The sequence below is a fragment of the Xiphias gladius genome, chromosome 7, assembly GCF_016859285.1.
Source record: "Xiphias gladius isolate SHS-SW01 ecotype Sanya breed wild chromosome 7, ASM1685928v1, whole genome shotgun sequence".
Classification (NCBI taxonomy): domain Eukaryota; kingdom Metazoa; phylum Chordata; class Actinopteri; order Istiophoriformes; family Xiphiidae; genus Xiphias; species Xiphias gladius.
The window spans coordinates 6,364,358-6,375,819 of NC_053406.1; the positions used below are offsets into that span (position 1 = coordinate 6,364,358).

Genomic DNA, 11,462 nt, shown 5'->3' on the forward strand with positions numbered 1-11,462 from the left:
TTGTCTGTGACATATTTATTTGTTAGAAGTTGCTATGTCTGAAAGGGACAAGCAGGCCCTCAGCAGACATTAAGTTGTATTTACACAGTTCCATTCTTTTGCAGTTGTGGCTTTAAATGTTGTCCAGCTTCTGGTTTTAAGCTCCTGTGAACTCTAGGTCGGCACTAAGTGATCTCTCTAAAAGCCCTCTTCTCCACATACTTCAGCTTGTGTATCCTCTTGAACCTAAGAGAAGGGGGCAGGGTGGAAACATACATTTTAACCCATCAATATACACTTTAAGAAACTGTATATCACTGTGAGCCTTTGATGAGATGTTACACAAGAGGTCCTTACTTGGCTCTTTCTCTAGGTTCGATCAGGTTCCTCTTCTGTAGACTCTTGAAGCGGTCCTTGAGGACGCTGCCCTCTGGCTGCAGAGTCACGGCATTACATGAGGTAAGAGGGGAGAGACAAGTCCAGACAAATCCATGTGAGACAAACGTCACTCTGCTCTGACTCAATACACAATTTCCACCCAAATTATAAAATCCCATTCACACCACAAAGGCTGATTTAAGTATTTTTCAGAGACATAATGGCAGGAGATAAGAGAGAAAGGCCGGCAATTACACCAAATGAAATTCTAATTGTCCATGTGGGGAAAGTGGGTCGTCGCAGTATTACAGAATAGGATAAAGCTTAGAATAAGACAATACAGAGTACTGAAGATAATACACCAACTAAATGAACCAAAACTCATTGCAGATAAAGACACTGCGTCCTCACTGGCAAAGGTCAAAGTGGATAAGAAAGAACACGCTGTTAGTGAAGTACCTTGAGTTGTCGCAGGGAGCCGGCCAGCTCGTCACTCAACTGAACCTCCAGGTCCTGAGCCTGGAACCTGCAAAATAAGGACGAAATACAATATTTACCATGCGGGTCATAAAAAGGTCCATTCACATACTGACCACTGCTGAAATAACCACGGGTAAAGCTTTATTGTTAATGCCGGTAACGCGTGTCTGGATAGCTTATGATGATGAAAGGATAAACTGTGAAAAGTGAAGGGCTTAGTTGCCATAAACATGTCCACATGCACACATTTTGCACAAAAAACACAAGAAACATCAAATTAAATGAATTTTGCTTAAAAAAAAAATTTTTTTTTAAATGAAATGCCAGAACGAAAATTTGTACCAGCGGATATATCATTGGTGTTGCTTAAGTGGCACTGGAGAACTAAAAAAAAAAATACAATAAAAAAAGGAGACTACCACCAGTAAAAAACTGATCCGCAATCTGTAGAACTTTTAAATGGTCTCAACATTTTTCCAATCTTTATGAATATATACAGTAGAAGCTGGGTTTTGTTTCCCCAGTAAAGATAATACCAGGAATAAAAACATGCATTTTAGGAGCACTCCACCAATTTTACGCGGGAAGATTATTTTACTCGTCATGAGGACTAGTACTCGGCTTGTGAGTGGTAGTAAAGTAGTAATATCATCTGGGTTATATCAGCTTGGGCTTGAGACTTTATTTAATTTAATTTGTATTAGAAAGACTGCATTACAAACTGGAGGTGTGGAGATTGAGAGAAGAGGGAATTTAGGGGACAAGAAGGATCTTCACAAAAGACGCTACTGAATTGCATTAAGGGAAAAGTAGGGTCGAGTATTTTTGGAGCTTGACCCCATACTAAGAATCATCAATCATCCTCTATTCATTTTGACTGTTCTTTTTTAAATCTGTCTGTTGCGAGTCCCCTAACTTTATGAGAGTGCAATACTAAATCACAGGAGTACCCCTATTAAATGTGGGAACAGGTGGTAGGAGAGTGTTAGGTGTACTTGAGTCTGCCGAGGCGTCTGGGCTGGCCTTTCTGGGCCTCCTGCTTGGCCTTGCGCAGTTTCTGTTTGTCCTTGGTTTTCTTTTCCTGCTGTTTGATGGACGACTTAATGGAGCGTAGCTGGAAGAGCTGCTGCCGCTGTTCAGTCTGCCGTCTGTCAGACAGCCTCTGCTGCTCCTGGGATGGAAAGAGGAGGCGAAACAGTGCATCATTTTAAGAGCTGCAACATAGTAACCCAGAGATATTTCATTTACTGTCACATATAGAATATACAAAAGAAAATTCCTCACATCTCAGAAGCTTCAACCAGTCAATATTGGAAAATCATCAAAATAGCTGCAGATACATTTTCTTTCAATCAGCTTATCAAGTAATCAATCAATTAGTTCAGATCTATGTTCAAGTGCTTCTCCTCAATTTTCAGGATTAGGAGTCCTTAACATAACTTCTTGTGCTATTGGCTGATATTAATAAATCTGGAAAGAATGATGCTAATACGTAATAAGCTGACATCTTGCATTGTTCTGTTTGAAGAGTCATCTTATCAAAATGCTTCATTACATTCTTAAAAATAAGAGGTTTCCAAGAAAAGTACAATGATTTCTATCAATACAATTCAATCTGTAGCTGCATTCAAACCCTGTTGCTCTTCAACATACAGGTAATAGTCCAAACTTGTTTACATGTGTGCAATTACTTACAGGAAGCTGTAGAAGTTACTGAGCTGTAGTATTTGTGTCCTTAAAATGATTAATGTATAAATTGTGCATGAACCTTAATTTTGTCTGCCTTCTGTCTCTTCCTCTGTCTCTCAGTCTTCTTCTCTGCCAGTGCGATGGCTCCCACTGCCACACCCCCTTCTTCCTCATTAGGAGCTGTGTCTTCCTCATTCTCTTCTTCCACCAGACCTTCCACCTGCTCTCTTAAGGTCGTCTCCTGCAGAACAAACACATGCACGTTAAATAAAAGAAAGGATCAAAGTTTCCACTGCATTTAGAATAAACCAAAAAATGAAGGAAGAGCTGGAATGATCATCTGTACCTCTGTAGCTCTGTCTTCTTTGTTGATAGCCAGCTGTCTCTGTATTTTATCTTCCTCCTTTTGTTTCTTTACCTCCACGTCATGGGCTTCCTGCAGCAAGGCCTGAGTTCAGAGTGAGGGAGCAGAAGAAGTCAGTTAGCGCGGGTCATTACAACAAGATAATCAATGAATAACCCACGGGACAAGCTTAAAGCCTTGATCATACTCCAGGATGGATGTGGACAGCTGTTGCTCTTCTATTCATACTACAATCAGGGATACGTGTATGCAGGCACGTTCCACACATGCGCACTAGATAACATGACGGCAACTTCCTAACAGCAAGAAGAAGAGTTTGTTGCCGATTTGTACCACCATGAATTGGCCTTACGAAGTTATACAGCCAGTTGACACAAATCACAACATATTTAAGAAGTCCACAATGGTTGTACAATCTATAACATCAGTTGTTAACAGTTAATCATGTTCATTAAAACCACTGTCAAATGATGATGCCTAGCATAATTATTGCAGCTATTAGTAAGTCTGTAAGGCATAAAGGTGTGTGTTACCTGGTGAGAGAAGAAGTCTGGGTTGTAGGATCCTCCAGGGGCGATCACCTCCACAGCAGGGAGCACAGACGGCTTCTCATTCAACTTCTCTGGGCGCTGACAAAACCGATGAAGCCACATTAGTCGCACTCCAGCCACCACGCATACAATATAAAATAATAGCCCCCTGCTGGATGGCTGTTTACTTTGTAAGCTGTCACGCACATCTCTCAAAAAAACAAAAAAAACAAACAGCCATTCTCACCGTGACAAGCTTCTTGCCAGTCTGTTGAAGGTACCACGGGTCAGCTGAATCTTTGGCTGTGTTAGAAAGAAAAAAAGAGTTTCAAAGGAAATACACAAGGGTTACACATGCTTTTTAACATTCCTCTGCAATTTTAAGATATATTTGTTATCTACACTTTAAGGCCCACTCCATAGCTACAGAGTTCCATTGCATTACTTTCTAATAATGACTGATTTTGGTGAGATGTTTGCTTTTACTAAATGCCAGATGGTGCAAAATTCCACATTTTGAAATGAACGGCTGGCTGCTGTAATCTTCAAAGCCGTTAAGTATCTAGTCAATACATGTCCAAGAAAAATTGGGCTCTGAGAAGGCTGACAAAAGTGAGTAAGACATATTCGCGCCTCAATTTCTACATGTGGTTGGGGTGTCCTAAACCAGGACTACATATGGGTAGATCAAGCCTTGTGTACTGCAATAGACACTCAAACTAGGCCTGCATCCCCCATTTCAGAAAATAAAACTCTGGTGGCTTCCTCTTTTGGATTCCCCTGGTCACTTGAACTGGCACTTGAAATTTTAAAATAAGCATCCACTTACACCGTACACACACCACAGACTGTGATCACGCTTGCTTGTGGAACACACTGTCTTCAAACTGTATGGAATATATGTTATTCAAACTGTATGGAAAACGCAGTTTAGGCTTAACCACTGATTACACCCACACTGAAGGATTAAAAATCAAGGAGATGCACATTTTAAGTTTATACATTATTGTCAATCAAATTCTTATATATTATTAACAATCATCCCAATTTTGAGATTTTTGATCGTCATACAACTCCGAACTTTAACTTCCTTATGTGTATCCTCAGATCCCAGATGATTGTTCACACAACAGTCATCTGAGCTCTATTTTGGTCTTCACATTCCCATACAAGAAATACTGGGACCGCAAGGATGTGCTCATCACGGGACAGACACACACACGCTCACTCCACTCACACTCTTGCCCCCATATATCGTAATATTCTCTGTCTGGGTTGTTGTTGGCCTCTGTCACTGCCTTCTTCGCCTTCCTGTCGACAGGCCGTCTGTTCGGCAGCTGTTTCTGCCTCCTTGGCACCACGCCTTTAGCTGCCAGCTGCTCAGCCTTCTGGGCAATGCGACGAAGTTTCTTGGCATTTGGTTGCTGGTAGGCCAGCACACTGAGAGGGAAAAGGCAGAAGACATAAATAGTTGATACTGAGTGCAGGAGGTGGTAAAAGAAACAGGTAAAATGAGAGATGATGGCGAGAAGTTGACACTTGAAATCAAGAGGAAGTAATGAAATTCAAAAACCAGCAACTAGCACACTAGATGTTTAGGCCCGTTTTATCTGACACTGTCTACACTGTGGTGTGTGTTTTTGCATTTCCTCAGATCTCAGGACACCATTCACACAACAGTCTCCTGAGCTCCTGTGTGTTGTCTTCACATTCCCATGATGGAAATACTGGGAGCGCAAGGATGAGATCATCACCGGTCACACACAGTCCGCAAACATTTCAGACGATAAATCAAAAGCTGATGTTTCAATATTTTTAAATGATCAACTTTTGAATATACATTATTTATGATTTTGCTCAGATACTGAAAATTACCATGAAAAACTCATGAAAAAGACAGCCGAGCTCTGTAGAGAGGTGATACTACCTACCAACTATGCCACCATGTTTCTCCAATACATTTCTAGTTATAGCTATTAATAAAAATCAATGTACCTGCCACAATCTTGAGGTTTGATAAACAGAAAAATCACAATATGCAGCTTTGCATCAAAGAATGCTCTATGGGTTGGTTAACATAGTAAATTTGTTAAATGACAATACCACATAAACTATTATTAGCAGATCTATATCTGCCCAAATGACAAGACTAAGAAATCTCAGCAAGCAGGTGGAACAGGAAAAAGGTGACAGACAGATTTCCTTAAGAAAACAGATGATTACAACTTGCAGTACTTTCAGGTAGCTAGATATAAAAATTTAGTTGATGAAAAAAAAAAAAAACTTAAACCACTTAAAAGGAAACTGAATTCTGTTTCTTCTGACAATATCTTTACAGTTAAGTATGAATCAAGCCATAGACGGAGAGAAAAGCACACAGGACCATGATGGTTACTGACTCTTTAGGTGGTGGAACGAGGGAGTCGTGCTGCAGGATCAGGTCTATCCTCAGAGGACGTGACGTTTTCCCTTTCCTCTTCTTCCCCTCTATGGATTCTGCTTCTTCACAGAGAAAACAAATTATTCACTAACAAGAACAAATATACATACATATCCCCTAATCCAAGAATGTAAAGAGACAATCAAACTGGTTAGTTAAGTATTAATTTAAACGTCTGAGAAATACAAGAATACATATTTGTTTTTTGCTGATCTGAGCTATTTATTACAACTGTAGGTCCCAGGAAATTTCTATTAAATAGTTGACAAACACAAATATTACATATTTACCCTTCTGTTCAGCTTTCTTTGATTGTCCAACATCCACAAAGAACAAACTGTCATCTGACTTCTCAGACAGCAGACCCCTGAAATACATAATGATCACATCATGTTACAATTTAAACTTACAAATGAAGAAACAGCTTTTCCTAACTCATTATTTGCCACTAATAATTTAGTTATGATGATAATTTATTCAAGTAGTTGATTAATTGTTTGGCATACAAATAGTCAGAAAATTGAATTTAAGAAATCCCATCACAACATCCCACTGTTCACAGATACATGTTCAAAATTTTGAACAGTCCAAAGCACAAAGAAATTAAATTTACAGTGATATGCAACAGAGCAAAGCAGGACAATTGAGAAGCCTGAACAAGCAATTTTTCAGCACTTGTTTGGTTACGTCACTTATCATAATTGCTGTTCGTTAATTCTCCGTCAATCGATTAATCGTTTCAGCACTAGTACTCATACTAACTTCAAGGTAGTAAAACATATGGAGTGACTTTAGACATGGATTAGGCCAAACAGTTTACGGACTTCACATGACACACATGCCCAAAACAACATAAACATCAACAAAAAGTAACGCCAGCTTACAAGCAGCTTTTCAACTAGTTTACTAAACTAGTAGGAGAAAGCAACTTGTATTTCTAGATCGAGCACACTGTGTTTTGTGACACTCTTTTAGGGAATTAAGCAATATGTCGTGCACTGTCCAAATTTACTGTCTTGCAAAGAAACTGCGATACAAGGCCCCGAAGAGAGGCGACGAGGTAACTTTCATGGTGAAGACTTTATTTTTTTCGACTGACCTTTTACGTTACAGCAGCATCACGCTTACAAGTCGTCCCCACATTTGGCTAACTTACCCTGTGGTCCTCTCTTGGTGCCGGACGTCTTCTAAAAACTCCTCTACGTCAATTATGTCGCTGTGTTTGTTCCAGTTCTTCTTCTTATTCTTGTTCACACGTTTTCTCCGACTGCTCATCGAGTCTATAGAGTCTGAAGTGGACTTTAAATGTAAAAAACCTGGCTGTGAAGCCGCCACGCGTTTCAACCTCCTGGCAGCCGCCATGTTGAAGGACTGGAAAAAAGAAACACGCTTGTTCTTCTTCAGTGCTGAGGCGCCGGAGTGAAGGTGGTGGCGCCACCTGCAGGACTGACAGTATAGATGTTAAAAAAGCTTTTACTATACAAATAGAAGTCTTAACTTTATTTATTTTTATTTATTTTTATTTTTTTTTACTGTACCTCATTTGATAAGGCTATAATAATTATCTTTAGTTACATCAGAGTGAGAATATTATACACACAGTTTAATATGACGGAAAGAACGATGAAGAGTATTGTTATGTTGGTTTCCAATATTTTTTTTTATATTTAGTACATAATAAACGGAATTAAAAATGTGAGTGTAGTAATAAAGGTCAGAATGATACTCACTTTATATTCTCTCCCTAACATTTTTAGTGCTATAGTTGCCTTTTTTCTTTCCAGGTAAAATACATTTAATAAAAAACTAAAAATAATAATCTAAACTAGCCAAACTGTCAATAATCAGATTTGAGAAAAACTTGTTGTGAGACATTGCACTTGACTGTGTTCATGTAATTGTTTATCATGTTGCTGCATGTATGTAATATGTTTGTCCCAGGTGCATCATGGGAAACGTGTCTCCTATTGCTTTCCTATGTACTTTTTCCTTTTTTTCCTCCCTTCATTTTATTGCGAGAACAACGCTTTAGAGACTCAAGAATAAATTCCAATTTTTGAGCTGCAATCTTTCACTAACTTTCGAAGGTAAGTATCACCATTTCAATAAAACTCCAATCTATCATTTCACGTTATATTAGTTCTCGGATGGACGTGTTTTTCGTTTATTTTCGGTGAAAAAGAAAACGCAGAGCAGTCGAGCTATTATCTGCCTGCTCGGGGAGTCAGGGACCTAAAAAGCAGTTGTGATCTGGTCGAATTTGACTCGGAAATGCGCCTAAAGTGAGGGGTCATCTGACAAAATATTGTTCACCAATTGATCCCCTGACATGTCTCGTGTCATCTTCAAAAAGTTTATTCCATTTTCATGCCGCGGTTTTTATATTCTTCCGTCGTTTTTATCATCACCCTCTTCGCTTCCTACAACGATTTTTTCCTTCGCGTTTACATTCTTCTAGCCAGCAGCCAGCCATCATCTTTAGGTGTGCTAGTTTGCCTACACTGGGCAGCCGGTGTGGGCGGGATCGCCTGGTTTTCTTTTAAAATAGCTCATTCTGAATAAAAAAACACGGCTTTTGCGCAACCGGGGAGCACGCTATGAAGAAACGAACGAACCCACATTCAGTGCGCAAGGGGCGGAGTTTGTTGGGCAATCGTCGCGTGGTGATTGGCTCTAAGGGTCACAACATCCCGCCCCACTGGTCTGTCTATAGAAGGTGATTGGTTTACATGATAAAGAGCTGTGCTATGGTTCGATGCCTATGCTGTCCTTCTTGCTGCAGTCATTGCATAAGCTTACCTTGAATATAACTCGAAAAAAATTAAGCTCCTGATGCTGATTGTTTTTTTCTAGCCCTCTCTAACTAAAGATTAGGCTGTCAAGTTGTTTATGTAAAGTTTTAAATTGAATTAAATACAAACAGAAAATTACATTTTTATCATTCACATCCTGTGCCCTAAGCTATTCTGTTGCATGTGTCTAAAAATGCTTTGTTGTTATTGAAGCAAAACTTTGTTATGTACCCTTAGGTGATCTTTAGTAACCATGGCCCGTACCAAGCAGACTGCCCGTAAGTCCACTGGAGGCAAAGCCCCACGTAAGCAGCTGGCCACAAAGGCTGCTCGCAAGAGCGCCCCTTCTACTGGTGGTGTGAAGAAGCCCCATCGCTACAGGTGAAAACACAGTGGGTTCCTCTGGGTGTGTGGAAAGAAAAACAACACAAGAGATGCCACAGTTTTATGCCCCTTGTTGCATAGGTCAACATAAATTAAAACAAAACTGACTTATGGATGGATTCAGTAGTTTTCCTCGTGCCCACAAAAAACTCTGAGGAAATATTTTAGTTCCCCTATTAATGCAGTTCATTCTATTAACAAACTTTGCCACAAAACACAATATGCTGTGTATATTGTGCATTTAGCCTGTTAAGTAGACAACATTGCAGAAAACCTCTCTGAGTAGAGTTGATGTTCTATCCTGTCATCTCACACTCTTACTTGTGGAAACTGAGACTGGAGTTCAAGTAATCATTACCTGCAGTAACCAGAGGGGCAAGGTGAAGATGAAAATAGGTGCATGTATAGTGTTCTGTTGAAATGAAAAAAAGGAGGATAACAGAAGCTTGTACTAAAGCAAGTCAGTTCAGCTGCTCCCACCTTAAATTTTACAGGTCAATTTTTGCCTCTCCTCTCCAGGCCTGGTACAGTGGCTCTGCGTGAGATCCGTCGTTACCAGAAATCCACTGAGCTGCTGATCCGCAAGCTGCCCTTCCAGCGCCTGGTGAGAGAAATCGCCCAGGACTTCAAGACTGATCTGCGTTTCCAAAGTGCAGCCATCGGAGCTCTGCAGGTCTGTAGCGGTCATCATAGTAAATTATTAAACTAATTAACTTAACTAAAACTATGTTTCCTTCTTTCCAACTAAACCAATGTTTTGACTCTGCCATCTGCAGGAGGCCAGTGAGGCCTACCTGGTGGGTCTGTTTGAGGACACCAACCTGTGCGCCATCCACGCCAAGCGTGTCACCATCATGCCCAAAGATATCCAGCTGGCACGTCGTATCCGTGGAGAGCGTGCTTAAAATGTTTTCTGATTTATTATATGCTGTCCTCTTGTCCTTTCACCGCTCTTTCCATCCCTTTCCCTCCTCTATACTTAGTTAGTAGTTTGGTTTGAGGTTCTATATATATCATATGATTGTGATAACCGTAAAATGTGTGATCATGTCTTCTTTGGTGCTACTAGTTGCAGAGTTTCCTTAGAGATATCTTCATGTATGTTTGAAACTTTGAATCACAGTTACACTCCTCACTTATGACTAGCTAGCTCACAGGAATGCCTTGTTATCTCTATGAATAAGGTGTTCTTGCAAGCCAAGAATAGTGTATGATCTGAAATCAGCATAGGAAATAGCAATGAGACATTTTCATCTTCAGACGGACACATACATTGATATAGTGGGTCTTCTGATTTTTTAATTTTTTGTTAAATAGAAATTTGGTGTAAAAGTAGTGATTTTCTTTCTTTATTTTTTACAATAATGGTGTATTTCTACTGTTAAATATCTCAAAATACAAAAGTTTGATTCTGGTTGTCAATTAAAAACGTCATTGTGCTATGATGACACTGCATGGTTTGACAGACTACGAGTGGCATATATGTAGCAGACCTGTGTTGATCATGTTTTGATTTTCAGCCATGTTATTATGTCCAGGTAATGTTATGACTTTCGGTTCCTCTCTCAGGTTGATATGGTAACCTAATTTTTTTTCTACTGTGTTTTGATTTATGTTTTCAGTCATTTTTAATAGCAAAATATTTGTACTCCGGAATTCACATACAAACATAATAAACAGATACTTGTGGTTAAATGCGTTGTATGAGAGAATATCTACATTAACATAATATTAGATCTGAAACAATTAGTCCATTAGCTGATGGAAGAAAAAATTAATCTGTAATATTTTGATAATCTATTGCCGTTTTTCACGTGCATGTGTAAAACATGGCCTAATTCCAGCTTTTCAGCCAAGAGGATGTTCAACTTTTCTCCGTCTGGTGTGTTTGTGAACTGAATTTTTTTTTTTTTTAAGTTTTGGGATGTTTGTTGTATTAAACAAGTATTTTCTGCCATTTGATCATAAAAAATTATTCACATTAATTGATTTTAGAAAAAAATAGTTGCAGTCCCAATTCATATTCTTGTGCATACATTTTGTAAATGTCTATTCTTGCACATCCTTCCAAGAACAAATTATTCAAAAGAGGTAATGAAAACCCCTGCAGTCAACTGACATTAAAAAAAAAAAAATACGCCCTTCTTTAAATGTTAAGGCACTGTTCCTCTTTTCATTTCTTGAAAATTAGAAGTCTTTGAGTATTTGGTCTGATGATGATATAGTTACGTATAATCCAGAAATATAATTGCACGGATTCCTTTTTATTTCAAATTAAAAACAACAAATAACATTTCTGTTTTAAAAATTAACGTTTTGTTTTTTTTAATTTACAAGCCATACCCAGGTCACCAAAATATCGACTTTGGAATAAACATTACTCCCGGGTTGTTTCCTCATTTCATTGAAGAAAAAATAAAAAAAAC

The 11,462-nt window shown here is 39.0% G+C and overlaps 2 protein-coding genes across 4 annotated transcripts; one reads left to right on the forward strand and one right to left on the reverse strand.

Annotated features, from left to right (window-relative positions):
* On the reverse strand, positions 1-7,626 carry nop53 (NOP53 ribosome biogenesis factor). Of its 3 annotated transcripts, none has more exons than XM_040131801.1 (13): positions 7,591-7,626; positions 7,017-7,306; positions 6,151-6,227; positions 5,820-5,916; positions 4,658-4,860; positions 3,668-3,723; positions 3,424-3,519; positions 2,873-2,974; positions 2,606-2,767; positions 1,833-2,008; positions 817-883; positions 337-413; positions 1-225 (listed from the first exon to the last, which is right to left on the reverse strand). In XM_040131801.1, the coding sequence occupies exons 1-13, from the start codon at positions 7,609-7,611 to the stop codon at positions 165-167; spliced, it is 1,485 nt and encodes a 494-aa protein (XP_039987735.1). In that variant the 5' UTR covers positions 7,612-7,626; the 3' UTR covers positions 1-164. The 3 variants fall into 3 exon arrangements, with proteins under 3 accessions (XP_039987735.1, XP_039987734.1, XP_039987733.1); XM_040131800.1 differs by having other exon boundaries at positions 5,820-5,919; XM_040131799.1 differs by having other exon boundaries at positions 5,820-5,922.
* Positions 7,627-7,816: 190 nt separating this feature from the next.
* Positions 7,817-10,731, forward strand: LOC120792562 (histone H3.3A). Its single transcript, XM_040131829.1, has 4 exons — positions 7,817-7,947; positions 8,890-9,033; positions 9,556-9,709; positions 9,813-10,731. The coding sequence occupies exons 2-4, from the start codon at positions 8,906-8,908 to the stop codon at positions 9,939-9,941; spliced, it is 411 nt and encodes a 136-aa protein (XP_039987763.1). The 5' UTR covers positions 7,817-7,947; positions 8,890-8,905; the 3' UTR covers positions 9,942-10,731.
* The last annotated feature ends 731 nt before the right edge of the window (positions 10,732-11,462 follow it).

Bases quoted from the DNA above. Each gene is read 5' to 3' on its own strand.
- nop53 (XM_040131799.1), bottom strand. From the start codon at position 7,611: ATGTTAGGGAGAGAATATAAA. The intron at 2,975-3,423 runs GTAACACACACC...CTCTGAACTCAG, and splicing joins CAGACTTCTTCTCTCACCAG to GCCTTGCTGCAGGAAGCCCA. The intron at 226-336 runs GTAAGGACCTCT...CCCTTCTCTTAG, and splicing joins GAACCTAGAGAAAGAGCCAA to GTTCAAGAGGATACACAAGC.
- LOC120792562 (XM_040131829.1), top strand. From the start codon at position 8,906: ATGGCCCGTACCAAGCAGACTGCCCGTAAGTCCACTGGAGGCAAAGCC. The intron at 9,034-9,555 runs GTGAAAACACAG...TCTCCTCTCCAG, and splicing joins AAGAAGCCCCATCGCTACAG to GCCTGGTACAGTGGCTCTGC. The intron at 9,710-9,812 runs GTCTGTAGCGGT...TGCCATCTGCAG, and splicing joins CAGCCATCGGAGCTCTGCAG to GAGGCCAGTGAGGCCTACCT.